This window comes from Nymphalis io, chromosome 13, assembly GCF_905147045.1.
Source record: "Nymphalis io chromosome 13, ilAglIoxx1.1, whole genome shotgun sequence".
Taxonomy (NCBI): domain Eukaryota; kingdom Metazoa; phylum Arthropoda; class Insecta; order Lepidoptera; family Nymphalidae; genus Nymphalis; species Nymphalis io.
This window is the reverse complement of record NC_065900.1, coordinates 2,683,130-2,702,964: the sequence shown is the minus strand read 5'-3', so window position 1 is coordinate 2,702,964 and position 19,835 is coordinate 2,683,130. Positions and strand designations below refer to the sequence as shown.

The 19,835-nt window shown below is 33.8% G+C and overlaps 2 protein-coding genes across 7 annotated transcripts in view; one reads left to right on the top strand and one right to left on the bottom strand.

The window, feature by feature from the left end:
* Nucleotides 1-1,738: 1,738 nt before the first annotated feature.
* On the top strand, nt 1,739-15,139 carry LOC126772794 (soluble guanylate cyclase 89Db-like). Of its 3 annotated transcripts, XM_050493375.1 has the most exons (16): nt 1,739-1,817; nt 1,893-1,943; nt 4,713-4,790; nt 5,759-6,474; nt 6,561-6,754; nt 6,938-7,062; nt 8,638-8,769; nt 9,457-9,558; nt 10,111-10,277; nt 10,936-11,209; nt 11,373-11,516; nt 11,632-11,755; nt 13,052-13,161; nt 13,470-13,559; nt 14,717-14,820; nt 15,099-15,139. In XM_050493375.1, exons 2-15 carry the CDS (start codon nt 1,902-1,904, stop codon nt 14,816-14,818), a joined length of 2,400 nt encoding a protein of 799 aa, XP_050349332.1. In that variant the 5' UTR covers nt 1,739-1,817; nt 1,893-1,901; the 3' UTR covers nt 14,819-14,820; nt 15,099-15,139. The 3 variants fall into 3 exon arrangements, with proteins under 3 accessions (XP_050349332.1, XP_050349330.1, XP_050349331.1); XM_050493373.1 differs by having other exon boundaries at nt 1,739-1,943; XM_050493374.1 differs by lacking the exon at nt 15,099-15,139 and having other exon boundaries at nt 1,739-1,943; nt 14,717-15,094.
* A 196-nt stretch (nt 15,140-15,335) lies between these two features.
* LOC126772820 (glucose transporter type 1-like) overlaps nt 15,336-19,835 on the bottom strand; it is a 29,045-nt gene continuing 24,545 nt past the window's right edge. For 3 of the 4 annotated variants that reach the window (XM_050493417.1, XM_050493416.1, XM_050493418.1), the window contains exon 2: nt 15,337-18,813. In XM_050493417.1, coding sequence (XP_050349374.1) covers nt 17,414-18,796 — 1,383 coding nt within the window. In that variant the 5' untranslated portion in view covers nt 18,797-18,813 and the 3' untranslated portion in view covers nt 15,337-17,413. Of the gene's footprint in view, nt 18,814-19,835 lie in introns of all 4 variants that reach the window. The other variant, XM_050493415.1, reaches the window with a different exon arrangement.

Here is a 19,835-nt window from a genome sequence, read left to right as displayed (position 1 = left end):
ACGCCTCGTTGGTCACGATATCAAGTATCCATCATGTTGTGCTCCGCTCGTGACTCTGAAGATCCCCCGGTCTCGCTAGTGCGTATGGCAGCGAGAGCCCATCCCGTCTGCCATCTTCCTCGGAACCGTATAAGAGATTTTTTTTTTATAGAATAGGAAGGTGGACGAGCATATGGGCAACCTGATGGTAAGTGGTCACCAAACGCCCTTAGACATTGGCATTCTAAGAAATGTCAACCATCGCTTATAGCCAATGCGCCACCAACCTTGGGAACTAAGATTTTATGTCCCTTGTGCCTGTAATTACACTGGCTCACTCACCCTTCAAACCGGAACACAACAATATCAAGTATTGTTGTTTTGCGGTAGAATATCTGATGAGTGGGTGGTACCTACCCAGACGAGCTTGCACAAAGCCCTACCACCAGTGCACAAAGCCCTACCACCAGTAGTAGATTTGCCCTAACATGGCCTTTACCATAGCATGGTCACAAGTACTTCTTCTACTTATATGATATTAGTAAACAAAACAGACATCCGACGAAACGGAATTACTCTCACAGTTAAATTAAAATAATATTTAAGGGTTAGGAAGACAAGTGGATGATTAATCTAATAATTATTTTTAGAATCAATCACGTGCTAAATTTGTGTTTATCTAAAAAATGAGAACTTACTTAATTTATCTTAAAACTGACTTGATAAATACCAATAACCTATTGGGATTGAATTAATTTCTTTATAAACGTTATAAACGTGTGTGTTTACTTTCGTGTTTCTTCAATTATGAATTCATAAGATACCTAAAATTCAGTTAACATTAACTTCAGAAAACCTGTATGTGTCAAATAAAATTCGACCACGTGAATTTTTACCAACCCTCAAAGTGTTGGACAGTTGGACATTCATGAGTTATTGTATTTAACTACAATTACTTCAATACTAATGAATTCTACAAAACAGTTAACTTGTCACTATCCTTATCATGACACGAGTGCTAGTTCATTATTTCCCTAGAGAATCGGAATTGCCATTCCATATAATATATACCATCCGATAAAGAAATTCAAGGTCATAATGTTTGCAGAATTTTATAGTATTCTGTATATATATAATAATAATATCCTGGGACATTTTTCACATACGGCCATGTGATTCCAAATTAAGCTTGTACTATGGAAACCAGACAACTGATATACTACATATACTATTTTTCTTTTGTAAATACATATTTATATAGATAATTACACCCAGACTCAGGACAAACAGACATGTTCATGCACACAAATGTCTGTCCTGGGTGGGAATGCAACACACAACCTTCGGCGTGAAAGTCAAGCTTCCACCAACCACGCCAACCGGCTCGTCAAATAATATATATAATAAAGTATTTTGTCACATTGTGCATAATATATAATCTGTTTTAGCCAAGCTTAAGTTAGAGCAATATAATAATTTATAACATGTATTATTTACTGTATATCGCTGACTTTCTCCCCGTTGGGAATTCTCGACCTAAGAATAGACGTACCTATACAAAGCACACCAATCGCGAAATAATTTGCGACATGAAACAATAAGTAATTTATAAATTCGCGCACACACTGTGTTGTAAAGCCCATTACACGTGTATATGGAATACAATGGGCGTCGTTTGTTGAATATTAAAAAAAGTAACTGAGTTTAAACAACATCCCTTATCCGTTCAGTGGCAGCGCGAAAGCCTCACGGACACGTCGTACTTGATGTATTTTTTATTTTAAATATATATGAGCAAACTTAGCATTCAATTCTAATATATTATATAGCTTTAAAAGGTGATCGTGTAGTAATTAAAAACAGTGGTTTATTATCATTTCTTGAATCTATTATAAGATTTTTTTTTAATTTAGAATTGTACAATGTACGGATGGTTGTTGGAGAGTGTTCAACACTTCATAGTGGTAAGTTTTTTTTTAAATTAATTATATAGAAATCATTAAATATAAAAAATAAAAATATAAAAATAATATTATAATTAGATGCGATTTAATATAAGCTTTTAATATAACACTTATGTTGATAAAATAATATTAAATAATTTTTAAATGTATTATAATTGCTATCACTGTGTGATTATTTTAGTTATTGGGTATTTTTTGTTAAGAAGTTCTAATAAAAAGCAGCAGTTCAGCAGTGTGTACACTTCCAGGCCTCAAAAACACGTAAAGCCGTTGGCCCGTTTCCTAGAACTCTTGAACTCTTTTCTGTCGTGATAGATTTACCGTCCCATCAGATTAGAGAGTTATTTTTGCGCATACACTGAACTAAACAACAATAAATTTATTTTAAACGTATATTTCATTAGACATTCGAAGCCGAATTCCCGAAAATTCTCTAATTAATCTTTGTAGAAACTTTTAATGACTAAAATATTTGTGTAAATGATTTTGCCTAGTTGAGCCGCAAACTCTGTACGTGCCAGTGAATAATTGATAGGCTCTGAAAATAATTAGACAATTAATTTTGTCCAGTTTTACTACTATTGTGATTAATGTCTATGTATTTAAATATTATATAGTAATTTTATTTATAATCGTTTATTAATCCGACACATTATTTCAATGGATAACTGATATGAATGAATTTAAATGGATAATAAATACCATAGACTTTCCACCAATATACTATAAACATAGATATGTGTTTAACATAGAGTCGGTACTGTAATAGCAATATTAAATAAAAAATCCCTTTACATATTTCGTAAAACACAAACTTCTTTAGAATCATTCAATTCTCCAGAATTGTGGAAAACACCGCACCCTCTCTATTTATAACATCTAATCTACCAGTTAGTGTCTTTCATTTAAGTAAAAAACAAAAAACTATGGTTACATACCTTTTATGGATTACTTTCGGGATGTTTTTTTATTGCATGAGGACGTAGCCCACCGTCGTACAAGATGTCCTAAAACACGACGTCTCGGTTAGTTTTATTTTTCTTTATTCTACTATTATGAAAAACAATTTTTTAAATTTATTTTTTGTCTCTATAAAATCGAAAAATATTGTTAAGTTTTAAGGCAATTATAAATAATCATTAAAAATTAAATGAAAAAATATTTCTTGACTAGAATTATTTTCTGTCTAGTTAAGCATTAACTTAACGCTATTAGTGTGAACAACACAGAGAATATTGTGTTACTTAAATGTAGAGACAACATAAAAGCGTCTGACCTTAAAGCAGAAGGTACAGCTTACGTTTTAAATTAGTACTAATCCTTAGAAATAAAAACTTTACTATAAAACAAACTTAAGTAAATTCAAGAATTGTACGCAACCTATTTTTAATTTCGATTTGTGTGCTATACTAAATTAATTCTTAAAATTGTAAAAGTATAATATGAATCAGAAAAATACTATATGGAAATGTCTTATTGTAAGCTTAGCTAATACTATTAGCTAAGCTACGTACAAATAAGACATTTCCTAGTCGACCTTTATAATAAATTGCTATTACGATTTTAATTGTTTTATAAAACTTTTTTAGTTTTTGATAGTTTACTCATAAAAAAAACATTATGTAATTTGAAATTTAGGTTTTTTAGTCAAATTAATAAATGAACTTTTTATCAGACAATATTAGAATAATTTATTCGCAAATAAATGAAAGCGCATTAAATCAGTTCGTGACAGAATCAAAACATTTTCTCATCATTATAACTCTCATCACACTCAAGGAAAGTTTAAAACAATATAATCCATGAATCAATGTGTATAATCTACACACCATTCAGGATTATTAGGTTACATTTGAAATAACTAAGTGAAATTAAAAATTGGGTTCTAAATAAATTTATTACAGTAAATAACTTAAGCATAGAATATACCGACAATTATAAAATAATTATTAATATATATATTAAAAAATTAAATATAAATAAACTTCATATACAAATTATGGAAAATAATAAGATAGGTTTTACATTTTCATTAATAAGGGTAAAGGTTGGGAATAACATACAATAATACAGATTACGTAACTTATTCCAAACCACAGAGACACACCCCCATATGCATATGTATGTCCATGAGGAGCAAGTGCTTGTTGCTTACAAAAGTAAATTAAAACAGACGTTACATCACATATCTACAACAACTGTCTCCTTGGTCTAGTGGCTTGATGTAAGGCCGCAGACCCGGAGGTCCTGGATTCAATTCCCAGGTCGGGCCAATAAAAAGTTATTGGTTTTTTTTTGTCAGAAAATTCTCAGTAGCAGCCCGGAGTCTGGAAGATGGAAGTGCGTTCACTCCCGTGCCTCGGAGAGCACGTAAAGCCGTTGGTCCTGCGCCTTAACTCTTTCCGATCGTGTCGGATTGCCATCGGACTATGAGAGTTAGGGAATAGAGAGTGCACTTGTGTTTGCGCACACACTTACGCACTATAATATCTCCTGCGTAGTTGGTTAATCTCTCTCGAGATTGGCCGACATAGCCCAAATCGGTCTGGAGGATATTATTATTACTACATTTTAAAAACTATTATTCATTTTTGATAGAACTAACGTAAGACAGGTGAGAAGTGGTTATCTATATAGCGTAAGATTAATTTATTATTAATTACCTAGAATAAATTTCACAGCGACGATAAGTCTTTTATGTAAAATACCTTTAAAATTATGTTTTTACTTACCTATTATGAATTTTGGTAGACATGACAATTTTTATAGGAAGAATGCGGGGAAGAAATATGGGAGACAATTCTTCGGGAAGCTGGTGCGAGGAATACCGTCTTTATCACGAGACAAGTAAGTGATATTTATGAAGTTGAATTTATTATTAAAACCATATAAGTATTACTTTAGAGTATAGTAACAGCCTGTTAATGTCCGAATATTGGGCTCAGGCCTCCTCTCCCTTTTGAGGAGAAGGTTTGGAGCTTATTCCACTACGCTGCTCCAATGCGGGTTGGTAGAATACACATGTAGCAGAATTTCAATGAAATCGAACACATGCAGGTTGCCTCTCGATGTTTTCCTTCACCGTTAAGCGCGAGATGAATTATAAACACAAATTAAGCACATGAAAATTCAGTGGTGCGTGCCCGGGTTTGAATCTACGATCATCGGCTAAGATTCACGCGTTCTAACCACTAGGTCATCTCGACTTATTATTACTTTAATAAATGATTATTATTAAAATTGTAAATATTAATGAATATATCGCAAATAGTTCATATCAAAACATATACAAGAAAATGTTCTTTGTTTTTTTCCTTTAAATCTTAGTGTTTTGCCCTTTTATACAAATGGCTGAACATTTATTCGATTATTTATATAAATTATTATTAAAAGCGATATATATGCTTTGACTGGTGGTAGGACTTTGTGCAAGCCCGTCTGGATAGGTACCACCCATTCATTAGGTATTCAGCTGCAGAACAGCAGTACTTGCTATTGTTGTGTTCTGCTTGAAGGGTGAGTGAGCCAGTGTAATTAAAGGCACAAGAGACATAACATCTTTGTTCCCAAGATTGGTGGCGCACTGGCTATGTAAGCTATGGTTAACATTTCTAACAATGACAAAGTCTATGGGCGTTGGTGATCATCAGGTAGCCCATATGCTCGACCGCCAACTTATTCTATAAAAAAAAGAAATAAATGTAGTTTTATACATCGACCGTATTTAAATGCATGATTGATAAAATTTATGTAATCTTAGAAAATATATATTTATTTATATAAGTATTTTCTACTTAATACAATCCTCTTTCTAGCAATATCCTGATACTCTCATGCCGCGACTGGCGTGCGCTCTGGCTAGGCTTTTGACAAAAGACCCACTTAGTCCGACACCCTCAACGCCGGGTAGTCCAGCACCGAGAAAACTTTCCTTAAAATCTAAACCAGCATGGCGTAGTTCTTCAGTTCACGGCGATACCAGAACACAAACATTCAAATGCCCATTCACGGCTACGAATGCCCTGACGGCTGTTACGAAAAAAGAAATAGATGCGTACAATTCCTCAGAAGAAATTCGATCCCTAGCACACCGTGCTCAGTCTACTGACAAAATACATAAAGGCGAGGAGTTGACTATCGTACCGTACCAAACGGCAGTCAGAGATAGACGAAGCTTAGGGGTACATTTAGAACATAATACTTACTCAGAAGAAGATAGAGACGAGACAGCTAAAGAAACTATCCCAGAAACAGATGATGTTGAAGAATCTGAAAAACCTGAATCCCCTTCTCCAGTTGTGAGTTCTGGGCGAAGGAGTTCATTAAAATCCACTTTAAGAAAAAATAGCTGCACTGTAGCATTGGATATTAACCGACGCCGTAGTTCCGGTGTCCCAGTCCGACCAAGGTTAAATAGCTTAAGTTTGGTAAATGCGGACCGTTTCAATGCTCTGAAGGAAAAATTTGGTACTCCTGAAAAAGTAATGCATTTCTTCGGTAGATGTTTCGTTAAATTTTTTTCTAACTATGGGTAAGTTATATCACGCATCACACGAGTAGAATAATTATACATTCTCTATTAATTTTTATATTTACCATTATTTTTTTTGGTTTTAGTTATGATACTATGATCCGCGCAACGGGTAGATACTTTTGTACGTTTCTCCAGTCCGTAGACAACATTCACCAGCGTATGCGTTTTACCTTTCCACGCATGCGCTCACCGAGCATGCAACTCACCAGAGCGCACAGACATGGCGCAGAGCTGGTGTATAGTAGCGGAAGAGCCGGTTACACTCAGTATCTCATGGGTAAGACTCCTGTTATTTACAACATACATAATATTTGTTTAAGAAGTTTCGTATTGAAAATTTTATCAAGTCAGTTTTTAAAAACGGATAAATGAATTAACGAAACGATTCCTATATATTTTTTCGTAATATAAAAACTGACCGACTGACAAAGAAGTGAAATAAATTATTATGATCTCACAGGTCAATTATATGAAATAGCAGAAGACATTTTCTCTTTGAAATTGAAGGTATCCATTGTAAAAGAGAGCTTGGAGGGTAACTATTATGTAGCAGTCTTGAGACTCGAATTTGATAACAGCGACTATGTAAGTAATTATTCTTAGCTGTATATATATTTATAGAATAGATAGGTGGACGAGCATATGGGGCTCCTGATGGTAAGTGGTCACCAACGCCCATAGACATTGGCATTCTAAATGTTAACCATCGCTTACATAGCCAATGCGCCACCAACCTTGGGAACTAAGATTTTATGTCCCCTGTGCCTGTAATTACACTGGCTCACTCACCCTTCAAACCGGAACACAACAATACCAAGTACTGCTGTTTTGCGGTACCATATCTGATGAGTGGGTGGTACCTATCCGGACGAGCTTGCACAAAGCCCTACCACCAGTAGATTTTGATTAGATATCCAAAACTCAACGAGGTACAACAACTTAGGTTTTGAAATTATGCAAAAAGGGTGAACAGGCTTGGAAGTAGGAGCGGTAAATATATTTGTTTGAAACAAAAATGCATGCAAATAAAAACATCACCAGCGTTTGTAAATATTTACGAATAAATCGTACCTATTTTTTTTATGAAACATTAAAAGAAGAGGCAGAAAAATATGTAGTAGGTAGGCAGGTATTGTATTATGACAATAAAATACAATCCTATTACTTTTTATTGTCTGAGTTAATTGTCTATACAACGTTGTAAAACCATAAATTTTCTTTTATAAAAACATAACGGTTATTGTAAAATAACTCTCTCTGCGTTTATATTGTCATATATGATACCATAAAAACTATCTTAAAAGATTAATTAATTAATAACTGAGGATTTCATTCAATTGGAAATTATTGTTATGCTATTATACAATAAATCATGAGGAACTTAAAAACTATTAATTTACTAAAATAAATATAGTATTAATTATATTATATTTGTATATTAATTAATACTAGTATCGGGTGCAGTATTAGACAAATTCTTGTGTACTTGATTTCAGTCGATGTAGTTCGTTCCCTTTTTATAATTAAATCTAAACAAAACAATACGTTTATTTTCGATTTTGACGTACGTACATGCATTTCAAGTTTTCAATAGAACAAATGTTATGTAATATTATATCATGAGCGGTTATGCAGAATCCGAGTTTGCAGCAGCTAAAGTATGACGGTCAGTATCGATGGTATATGAGACAATCAGTCGTCAAAATAAATAATATTATCAAAATACGGGATTCTGCATAAAGCTTTGACATTTGTTTCTTGTTTCAATTTCTTGCAGCAAATGCAAAGAATATGGATATAATATTAAGTAATATTTATAGTATATGTAGATTGTTCCTGTCCATGTTTAAATGGCACTTTTTTATCTCACGTTTGAGCTGTAAATAACAGCATGTTGACACGCTTACACTATAATTATAATAATATTTAATAATTCGAAAAAACATTCGCTTCTGGACATCATAAACTAATATTCTAATAAGGCAAAGATATTTAAAAGTACATGTGCCATTGTACTTGAATTGTAATTGCTTACCTTGGACTGTACAGCAATTAAAATTATTTTATTGTTATAAGACATCCTTAATAGTCGTAATGTTTAACAACCATACCGCTAGTACATATATTATCTAGTGTTTATATTTAAAAATAACATTACAGGTTCAATCTCTGATGGCTCGCAAATCTCTGCCTTGTCCTCTGCCGGCGGTGCCAGCCTCGCTCCTGCTCCAATTGTTTCCTTTTGGCGTGATGCTTGATAGAAAGATGAAGATAATGAAAGCTGGAGAAAAGGTCCTTGATAAATAATATACACAAAATAGTACATATTTGCTTACTCTCCCCCATATATTGTCTCTACAATAATAAAAACCATCCAATAATGTCCTATTTAGCGGTAATCACATTTATCCATTTCAATCCAAGTGTTGACTTAGTCCAAGAGTTTGAACGAAATAAATAATATATAAGTGTTAGCAAGTGTTAAGTTAGCAACGCAATGAGAAAAGGATTACAAATGCAATGCGAAGATTACTAATAGCTCAGTAGATAGGTACATACACCAACTGGATTAGAAAATTTATTCCTATTTCCCATTATAACTAAAAGTGTATTAGTTTATAAACAAATTTCCACGATATTGGATTGAACATATGTGCGTTATTTTCAATCATAATGAATCTGCCCTCTTCCTTTAAAATTTATTTCCCCATGAGTCGCCTGCTTCGTGATAAAGGTTCAAACTCAAATTCGTTTATTAAATATAGAAGCAAGAATATTTATTTTCAAATTAAGAACTACCACCGGTTTTTAAATTAAGAACGGGCATAAAAAATCCAGTGTTTTTTTTTAATTAATGTTTTTAACATGTTATGCGTCTTTATCATCAAGTTCTAAGCTTCGTAACATTTATACGTTTTAACTTTTTTTTTAGTAAGATATAATATGAAAGTTATTTGTCAACAATGTAATCTATTTCAGTTAAAGGAAGCTTGGGGTGGACCTTACAATCGAATTGAAAAAGTTTCTATAAATGAAATTCTCCGTTTAAGGAAGCCTAAAGTTTCGTTCACATGGGACAAGGTAAATTAAAACAATAATATTATGAGTCGTATCTAATTAAACAGCCTAATTGCTTAGTCGTGTAATAAAATTGACATATATTTGAATTATTTGCAGTTTCGCGTTCAAATTTTTTTATCGTTTCAGTGAATTAGACTACGTGTTGTTATATTTTATAAAATAGAGGTATATAATGACAATTATAATATCCTGGGACATTATTCACACACGGCTATCTGATCTCAAATTAAGCAGAGCTTGTGCTATGGAAACCAGACAACTGATATACTACATATACTACTTTTCTTTCGTAAATATATACTTATATAGATAATTACAGCCAGACTCAGGACAAACAGACATGTTCATGCACACAAATGTCTGTCCTGGGTAGGAATCAAACCCGGCGTGTAAGGCAAGTATCTACCAATAGCGCCAACCAGCTCGTCGATGTCGTCGTCGCTCGTCGTATATAATATATTGTAGAGGTTAGGGCATGCCACCTAATGCTTCAAATATATGTAAACCCGTCACGGATGAAATCATAGTCATATTTTTAGCTCTAATTTGCAGGTAGTATGCATGCAAACTATGATGTTCGAACTGGAGTTGATGCGGTGGCGAGCGCGCTGCATCAGCGATTCCCGGCGCGGGTCGCAGGGCGCTCGAGCTATTTTACTTAAAGGACCTATTTATTTCCTTGAAGAAATTGATGCTCTTATATTTTTATGTAGTCCTATGTAAGTATAAAGTCAACTCTTTTTTCTAAATAATCAGATAAATTTCGAATACGAACACTCGACCTGAAATAATACGCGGATAAGCAGACAACCGGAACTCTTGTTAATATTTTGTATCTGACTTATACCCAAGCCAAAAAGTCGTCTCCAATAACTGATGGAAATTGCACCCAAATTGTACATAAAGTACACGGATCGTTTATAGAGAATACTTAATATTAAAATGAAAATGATTAACAATACAGCGTAGTTTTAATTAGAACAGTAGTGAATATGTACAGTAACAGCCTGTTAATATCCCACTGCTGGGCTAAGGCCTCCTCTCCCTTTTGAGGGCAATGTTTGGAGCTTATTCCAACACGCTGCTCCAATGCGGGTTGGTAGAATACACATATGGCATAATCTCAATAAAATTAGACACATGCAGGTTTCCTCACGATGTTTTCCTTCACCGTCAAGCACGAGATGAATTATAAACACAAATTAAGCACATAAAAATTCAGTTGTACTTGCCCGGGTTTGAACTCAAGATTCACGCGTTCTAACCACTAGGCCATCTCGGCTATTGAATATGTAGGTTGAAAGAAATATCTTAGAACCAAGAACCAATCTGCTAATGCTAAATAGTAACTACAGGTATGTGATTTCATAATTTCAGCTTCAACGACCTCGAAGAATTAAAACAAGCTGGTCTTTATCTAGCAGACATGAACGGTCACGGGTTGTCTAAGGAAATGCTCCTACAGGGCTGGCAACATCTTTCACGATTGGAACTGCTCTTTGAAAAAGCCGAAACGAGAAGTCTCTCGTTGGAGAAATCTTGCAGGCTGGTAGAGCAGTGGAAGAAGAGGGGAGATCAATTATTGTACTCAATGATACCTAAGAGTATTGCAGATCAATTGCGTTCTGGAATATCTTCGATGCCTCCTATGGTAAATTTAGAATATAATAATCATACATTTAAATACTAAGGCAAGAGGCTTTCAAAGAGATGAAGTATTCCTACGGAAAATTTATGATTGTTTTTAATACATTTGTAAAATAAATAATAAAAAGTTACTATTGATATACACATGCTACTTTTTTTGTTATTAGAAATTCGATTCGGTGACCATAATGTTCTGCGGCTTACAACTCAATGAGGCTATAACGAGAGCCGATGTGATGCAGACTGTCGCCTATATGAACGATGTGTACTCGAGGATCGACAGACTGCTGGACACTCATCGGGTTTACAAGGTAACCGGTAATTTATCTCGTATTGCTGCTTGACTAGTTCAAAAATATTAGTAAGAAAAGATTAACAAAACTAATTGTAAAAATAATCAACACGTCCAAACAATTATATTTATAGGTGGAGACAGTAGGCACGGTGTACATGGTGGTGTCGGGCGCGCCTAAGAAAAACCGCGCGCACGCGCAGGCAACGGCGAGCGCCGCGCTGGCGGTCGCGCAGGCGCTGCCCGCGGTCACTATCGGTGGGAGCTCGTATAGCATGCATCGTACATGTTTGACAAATGCGGACATTACATTGACTTTTACTTATTTATTTTTACTTGTAATCAACAACGTTACAGAAATGTTTATACAGTTATTACTCATTACTAAAGTAAGACATATGATTACAATTTTATAATACGAAGCTTGAAAAATAAAATGAAAGTGAGATGATGATGATGATGTCCTCCAGACCGATTTCGGCCACGGCGGCCAATCTCAAGAGAGACTAGCCAACTACGCAGGAGATATTATAGTGCACAAGTGTGTGTGCAAACACAGGTGCACTCTCTATTCCCTAACTCTCATAATCCGATGGGACGGCAATCCGACACGACCGGAAAGAGTTCAGGCTCAGAACCAACGGCTTTACGTACTTTCCGAGGCACGGGAGTGTACACACTTCCAACTTCCAGACTGCGGGCTGCTACTGAGAATTTTCTGACAGAAAAATCTAATAACTTTTTATTGGCCCGACCTGGGAATTGAACCCAGGACCTTCGGGTCTGCGGCCTTATATCAAGCCACAAGACCAACGAGGCAGATGTAGTATTAATATAAACAGTAGCAAGTATTAATATATACAGTACAAAAAACATTCTTGCTTAATATTAATGCGAGAAAATCGTATGCGTGTTAGATTAGTTAGTTAGTAATTAAATATTAGACAAGTTGTACCTTGTATATTTCAAGCCCTTAACCTATACGTTGCGTTGCGCTAAAAATCTCAATATTTTAATAATAACAATAATCATTTATTCTCAGACAACAAAAGTCCATACGATTGAGATACAGCAAATAATTACAAATTTCTTACTTAATATTATTGCTAGTAACAAGAACTAAGTTAGACTACACAATTAAACTATTTCTGATTTTTGTCGCGATGTACGGCTCGCCAGTACTTAACTATGGGATTTTCAGGGCACTCAGAGCATATCCCTAAAATCTCATTTCCAGAATTCCTAGTGCGGTAACAAAATGCCGCAATCCGCGACCTAACAATCCACAGATGATAATCTAGATCATATATGTTTACACATAGGAAATTCCTCTTACAATGAAATACAAGTCATTGGCAATTAGAAATTGAGAATGCGTTGGATTTCTAATGTTATTAATTAAATATTTTATAAGCTATTTGAAGTAGGTACCTACATTAAAACTATTGAAATGAGACGTGTAAACTATTAAGAGCTTACTTCGACGATTTCACGATTAAGAACTCGTAAGCGTCGTTTAACTCAAAATAATAAAGGAATTAAATCTGTTTACAGGTCTGCATTCGGGGTTGTGTTACGCTGCTGTGCTCGGCTTCCGGCAACCGCGGTATTGTCTGGTTGGTGATACCGTCAACACCGCGAGCCGAATGCAAACGACGAGCGAGGTAATTAAGATCTTGTCCTTTTAACACAAAGTAACAACTCGTAAATATCATACTACTATCAAATAATATACAACCTTTTCGGTAAAGGAGCTTATTCCAACACGCTGCTTCATTGCGATTTCTGCTCCATTGTACATGTGGTATTTTGCCCGATCTATGCAATTTTCATTACAATGTTTTTTTTTCATCAACACCGAGTTTTTTTAAATTATGTACCTAGACCCGAGATTAGAACGCGTGAATCCTAACAGACCGATGATGAAGATCTACGATCTACATAAATAATAAAATATATATTCTGTTTTCAGCCTGGGCGCATTCAGATATCTTCGCAAACTGCGTCTGAACTTCCAGCGGGAAAATTTCGGCTTCGTCGCAGAGGCCTCATCAAAGTTAAAGTGAGATTAATATTTATTTTTGCATCCTGTACATTTATATAAATACAACAAGTAAAAACTAAACGGATAAAATTAAAATATAAAACTTTCAAACATGACAGACGTCAGAATTGATACTTACCCAAAAATAAACATGACATAACCTTGTAACAACAAACATTTTTTTTCTTATTTATATATAAATATTTATAACAATTTAGCGAAAAAAAAAACCATTTATTATAAGTTGACATAATGATATCGAATATCGTGACGCATATGTAGAGCAAATAAACGATATTAATATTTTTATCGTAAACTCTCGTCAGTTCAAAGTTACATCGTCAATTCGATCACAGACCGTCCTATGACAGGCGTCAGGAACACATTCTCCTAGCAGCCAGACTAAAACTACTTACTTACCTTCTATTTTTTTTTTATAAAATAAGGTAGACAACTCGGCCACCTTATAATAGACACAGACCACAGTAGACATTGGCGCCGTAAGAAATTGACGACGAGCCGGCTGGCGTGGTTGGTGGATGCTTGCCTTTCACGCCGAAGGTTGTGGGTTCGATTCCCACCCAGGCAGATATTTGTGTGCATGAACATGTCTGTTTGTCCTGAGTCTGGGTGTAATTATCTATATAAGTATGTATTTACAAAAGAAAAGTAGTATATGTAGTATATCAGTTGTCTGGTTTCCATACAGCTCTGTACAAGCTTAATTTGGGATCAGATGGCCGTGTTTGAAAAATGTCCCAGGATATTATTATTAAAAGAAATAACCACTAACCTTCCCAAGGCTCGAGGGTATTTCTTACTAAGATGTTTTGTCCCTTGTGTCTGTGATAAGCTGGTTCATTCACCCTACAAAACGGAACACAACGATACTACGAATTAAGAAGCTTGGCGTTATTATATCAGATGAGTTAGTGTTATTTACCCATACGCGCTTGCACAAAGGATTACCGCCAAGTGTGTCATTATTTCATTACCTCGTTATTTTATCAGCACTATTCAATCACAATTACAGTAACAATTAGTAATGATAGTTTTTACGATACCAAAAAGTCCTTGGAATGTAGATTAAAACAAAAAACTGATTTGTTAAGTACGCTGTTAACAAAGTTTGTTTATTATTAATATTGTTTTTAATTTAAAATCCAATGTTTCAGGGCAAAGGAATGATGGAAACGTTCTGGCTTGAAGGAGAAATCGAGGAAGAAGAGCAGGATGAAGCTCTGCAACTTCTATCTGCTCTTTGTGGCGAAGATTAATTGTTTTATATTATATATGTATGTATAATATGTGTATTTTATATTTACATTTAATAATTGGTTTTATTTTAATTAAATATTAATATTATTTTATTCATACCACCACCTACCCCATATCCTATCTGTAATTACTTACACTCGGTTACCTGGAAGAGATCGCTGTGTAGCGATAAGGTCGCCATAATTGTACATTTATTTAGGCAATATACATGTTTTGTATTTTTCTCTTTGTGGTGTGATGTACAATAAAGTATTAAAGTAAAGTAAAGTAAGATTGAAGAGTCAATTATTCTAATTAATTTCGTTTATTGCAAATATAATGTCATTAATTTAAAAAAAATCTTTGGTGTGTCTCTGTTAATGTGATTATTAACACAGAATTTAAATTAATAAAATTAAGATATTTTATTATTTATTTTTAAACAGTTGGCATATCTTTTTTCTCAGTAAGATCTCTTAAAAGCGTATAGGTGAATATTGTTATCAATAAAAATAAATTAAATTACTTAATATTTTAATATCAACAGCGAATTAAATTCGTATTTTGTATTAACGGGATTTACAATAATGTTTAAATATAGTACTTATTCACATGATTACATAACAAAACTCATAACATAGTACCTAATAAAAATAACAATAATACGCAGAAAAAATAAATGTAACGTAATATTTAAAAATGTTTTATATATTATCTGTGTTACATAAGTTTAAATATTTATATTATCTATAACAAATGTCGAGAAATTTAATCGTTACACGTTTTTTTTAATATATTGATGCTACTTAAGTTATATATAAACGTGCAATATCAACTAGTCATAATTTACGAATTATAAAAAGGTTTATCATATAATATAATTTGTAAACGGGAACATCTTAAAAATGAATAAACTCTCTATTGTAGCAACTGGTTACTACATATATAGATTAAAAAAAGTTTATTTTTTTTTAATTGTGTAAATAATCATGCAGTTCAAGACACTGCATATGAAGCATAAAATTGAGATCAAACATTTTTATTGTTGTATAAAAAAACGTGTGTTGTTGTACAATAATAAAATACTTATATAATACTTTTTAATCTTTTATGAAAATTAACGTTTACGATATCGTATTTTATACTTCATATATAAAAAGGTTACCATAAAATAACATATACACGTGATATATAATAATCAATAGAATTATGTAAATTACCTATGTATTATGTATAATATTATATATAATTAACAAGCATATAACGAATATAATCAATTCATAGTAAAATGACTAAGAAACGATTTATTTAAACTTCATTGTGCAGATACTGAAGAGATGATAATAATAATCAATTTTGAATTTTAATTAAATACTTATATAATTAATCTAGTTTGTTGGAATATTATACATATCGACTTATTTATGAATATATAAAAAGTGTGTCATGTGCAATTTTACATACATTGAATAAGTTGTTATACTTAAGGCGTTCCCGTTCAAAGTGACGCGTCATAGAAAATACATTGTGCAGTTTTGATGTAAGTTGTTTGGTCTAAATAGCTTACAATTATCTAATATATATATTAAATATATCAACAGTTTTATTTCCTATAAACTACGGCCGTGTTATTAATAAATTACTCATAGAGCTGTTATAAATAATCTGTCACTGTTTAACATATATAAGTCTGATAATGCGCGAAAGAGACAAAACATAATCATCGTTACATTTTTATATTTACTAATAACACGGTATACATTATTGGCACTAATGTACACTAGGACGGTGAAATATAGAGTGAGCTGAGAAACTTTGAACGATAGAAATAACTGCATAAAATATAATGAAATATCTACCTTTAAATATACCGCGGGGAAGAGGGCGAACGCCCGCAACCTGGTGGTCAAACATACAAAAAGAGGCCCAGAAAGAGAATCTGAGTACACAGACAACCCAGAACAGAGCTCTCTGGCTCAGATGTACAAGGAGACCCGACCCCAGCTGAACTGGGAAGAGGGTTTGAACAAAGAAGAAGAAGATCTACCTTTAAATATCATGATTGGTAATTAAATGGGAATATCGAGAAAGAAAGCTAAGGCACTGCGAAATTGGAACGATTTTTTTTTTAATTTTTGACAGTACTGTTACCACCAATTTATTCTTGAAACTTCACGTGTGAAAAATGTTTAAGTTAAAAATAATAATGTCGGAATGATCTTTGAATTTACAATTAAGTAGAAATCAAATGTTTCTAAGAAGTATATGTTTAACACGATAAAATGTTTTAAATAATACAAGGCAACACAACAAAATGAACTTATATATCTTCTCTATATCATTTAATATAGTATTCATGGTAAGTACATTGTATTGTAATAAAATATATTTAACGTACGTTCTTTTTCAGTCTTCCTAACTTTAATCCGAAATCGAAGACGAACGATTTCATCGAGTAAATACGAGGTCCATTAAAACTTTTCTCAAAGATAAAAAAAGTTTTCAAACGAACAAGATAATACAATTTCTATCACAATGTTTAGTGTACGCTTATTGCAATATTAGGTTATCTTATATCTAAGGAATGTTGCTTAAATTAAATACTTGAGGTACAATTATTTCTTAAAAAGAGCCGTCACTTCTTCTATCGTCCTGTTCTTCGTTTCCGGCAATTTGAAGTAAGTAAATGCGAAAAATATAATTAAAAGTACCGTGAACGGCAAGAAAACGAAGTTACCCAGTAAATCTGATAGAGGAATGAACGTTAGACCGACAATAAAATTAGCGAACCAATTCACGAGTGCGCCGACACTGACGGCGGCACTTCGAGCTCCCTGACCGAATAGTTCAGATAGAATCATCCAAGGTATGGAACTGGGACCGACACCGAAAAAGGCAACGTATAATAATGTGAACAAAACAGCGAACACGCTCATTGTGGTGTTGTTCTGGTAAGTGAAGAAGGCTATTGTCATTAAAATTGAAAACAGAGTCATGCCGCCGAGACCACACAGCTGAAGAGTTCGCCTGCCGAGACGATCCATCAAAGGTATAGACACTAACGCCATTACAAACAACATGCTGCCGACACCGATCGAAGCCAATCTTGCATCTCTTTCTGTTAGTCCAGTGCTGACGAAAATCGATGCCGAATAATAGAGAACAGCGTTGATACCTCCAAGTTGTTGAGACAGATGCATAACAATTCCAATAATCATAGGAGTACGCAAACTTTCAATCCTTAATAAATCACCTATAGTAAATTTTTCCTCTTGCTTTTCTGCTCGATCCTCATCGTGCATATCCTTAATTTCATCATCAATTTCTGTCGTCCCTCTTATTTTTGTTAACGCACTTCTCGCTTTTTCTTCATCGCGCTGTACTAGGAGAAGATATCGAGGAGACTCTGGAGCAAATGGCAACATTAAAAACTGAACTGCTGACGGGATTATAGCTAATCCCAGAAGCCAGGGCCAGCCTTCATTGCTACCCAATATGACGTCAATGCCTAAAATCTGTCCTCCAACAAGTCCAAAAGCTACGGCCAACTGATTGACAGTTCCAAATGCACCGCGTAACCTGACGGGCGCTACTTCGGACACATAAGTGGGCGACGCCGTGGTAGCAAAGCCACAATTTATACCGATAAGAAACCTACCGATGATCAACATCGCGAGTGACGTTGATGCTTTGCTGAAGCCCATAAACACTGCTCCTATAACACCGAAGGCGGCGTTCACAATTAACGCAAACTTGCGACCACGTTTATCAGCAATCCAGCTGGCTAGTGGACAACCAATCATACCGCCGATGGCGAATATGCTCACGATGACACTGAACACTGTGCCGGAGTTTACCGAGTAGTTTTCATTGATGAAGTTTTCGATAAACTCTCTCGGTGCGTTGATGACTCCAGTGTTGAAGCCGAATTGAAGCATTCCCAACACTGCCGCGAAGACCGCGTACAGCAACGCACCTGTCGCTCCTCCACCCGACATCTTGCGGCCAGTCGACTCTGTAAAGAAAATTGTTTATTAATATAACTGATGTTTTATAGAGTAAGGTAATTATGAAGTATGAGGAAGGGTTATTTCTAATAATTGAAAAAAGTTGAGAATTTCTTTATTATCCTTGTTAATTATTCAATGATTAAATAATCTTTATATTACAACAACAGTGGCGTTAAAGGGATATGGAATGTTTATTAAAAGGCAATCATTGCAAAACTGATTACGGACGGACGCGTATATAACAAAATCACGCTATTGATTCATATAATACATACCTAATCACAGTAAGCGCGTTTTAATGCAGTTAACAATGTATATTATATAATGATGAGTTGTAGTATAATTACTTATTTCTATTGTACATTTATACCTTACAACTTATGTATTATATGTTGTATGCTATACATATATTATATAATTTATTTTAAAATAACTCTTTATTGTCGACTGTCCAGACCCAAATTCTCAAAGGACCGTTAGATATCAACGTAGTACATATGTTAGTACAACAACATAAGATTATAAATCAATATCAATAAGAAGTGAATCGTCATCGTTGACAAAACTTGTACAATTACGTGCGGGAAAATCCGACACAATGTCGACATTTTAAACTTAAAATTGCTCTACTGTCAGTCAGTACAATCAGCGCCAGAATCAGAAATCGGATATTACGCAGGACCTTCATTACACAAACTTACAAACTACTACTTGTTCGAAACTTTAAAGTTTAAAGTATTTTTGAACGAAATCATTTTAGTTTAGAATATCACGGATATTTTCAATAATTACACTGAAAAATGTACGTTTTATTTTTCTTTTTTAATAGATAATAATAATAAGAATAAGTTCATATATTAATAATGATTTATTAACAAAATATAAACGAGGATTTTTTTTATTATCTTGTTATTTCTTTCTAATAAGCCATGAATACAATATTTGTAACATTGCATATTTGTAAAGTTTTATGCTAAAAATATGAAAAAAAATGTAACATTAATAGTTTCTTATTATTTATCAACAA

Excerpts from the sequence above, each read along its gene's own strand:
- LOC126772794 (XM_050493375.1), top strand. The coding sequence starts at position 1,902 with ATGTACGGATGGTTGTTGGAGAGTGTTCAACACTTCATAGTG. Across the intron at positions 7,063-8,637 it reads AATTTGATAACAGCGACTAT|GTTCAATCTCTGATGGCTCG; the intron begins GTAAGTAATTAT and ends ATAACATTACAG. Across the intron at positions 9,559-10,110 it reads TTTCGTTCACATGGGACAAG|GTAGTATGCATGCAAACTAT; the intron begins GTAAATTAAAAC and ends TCTAATTTGCAG.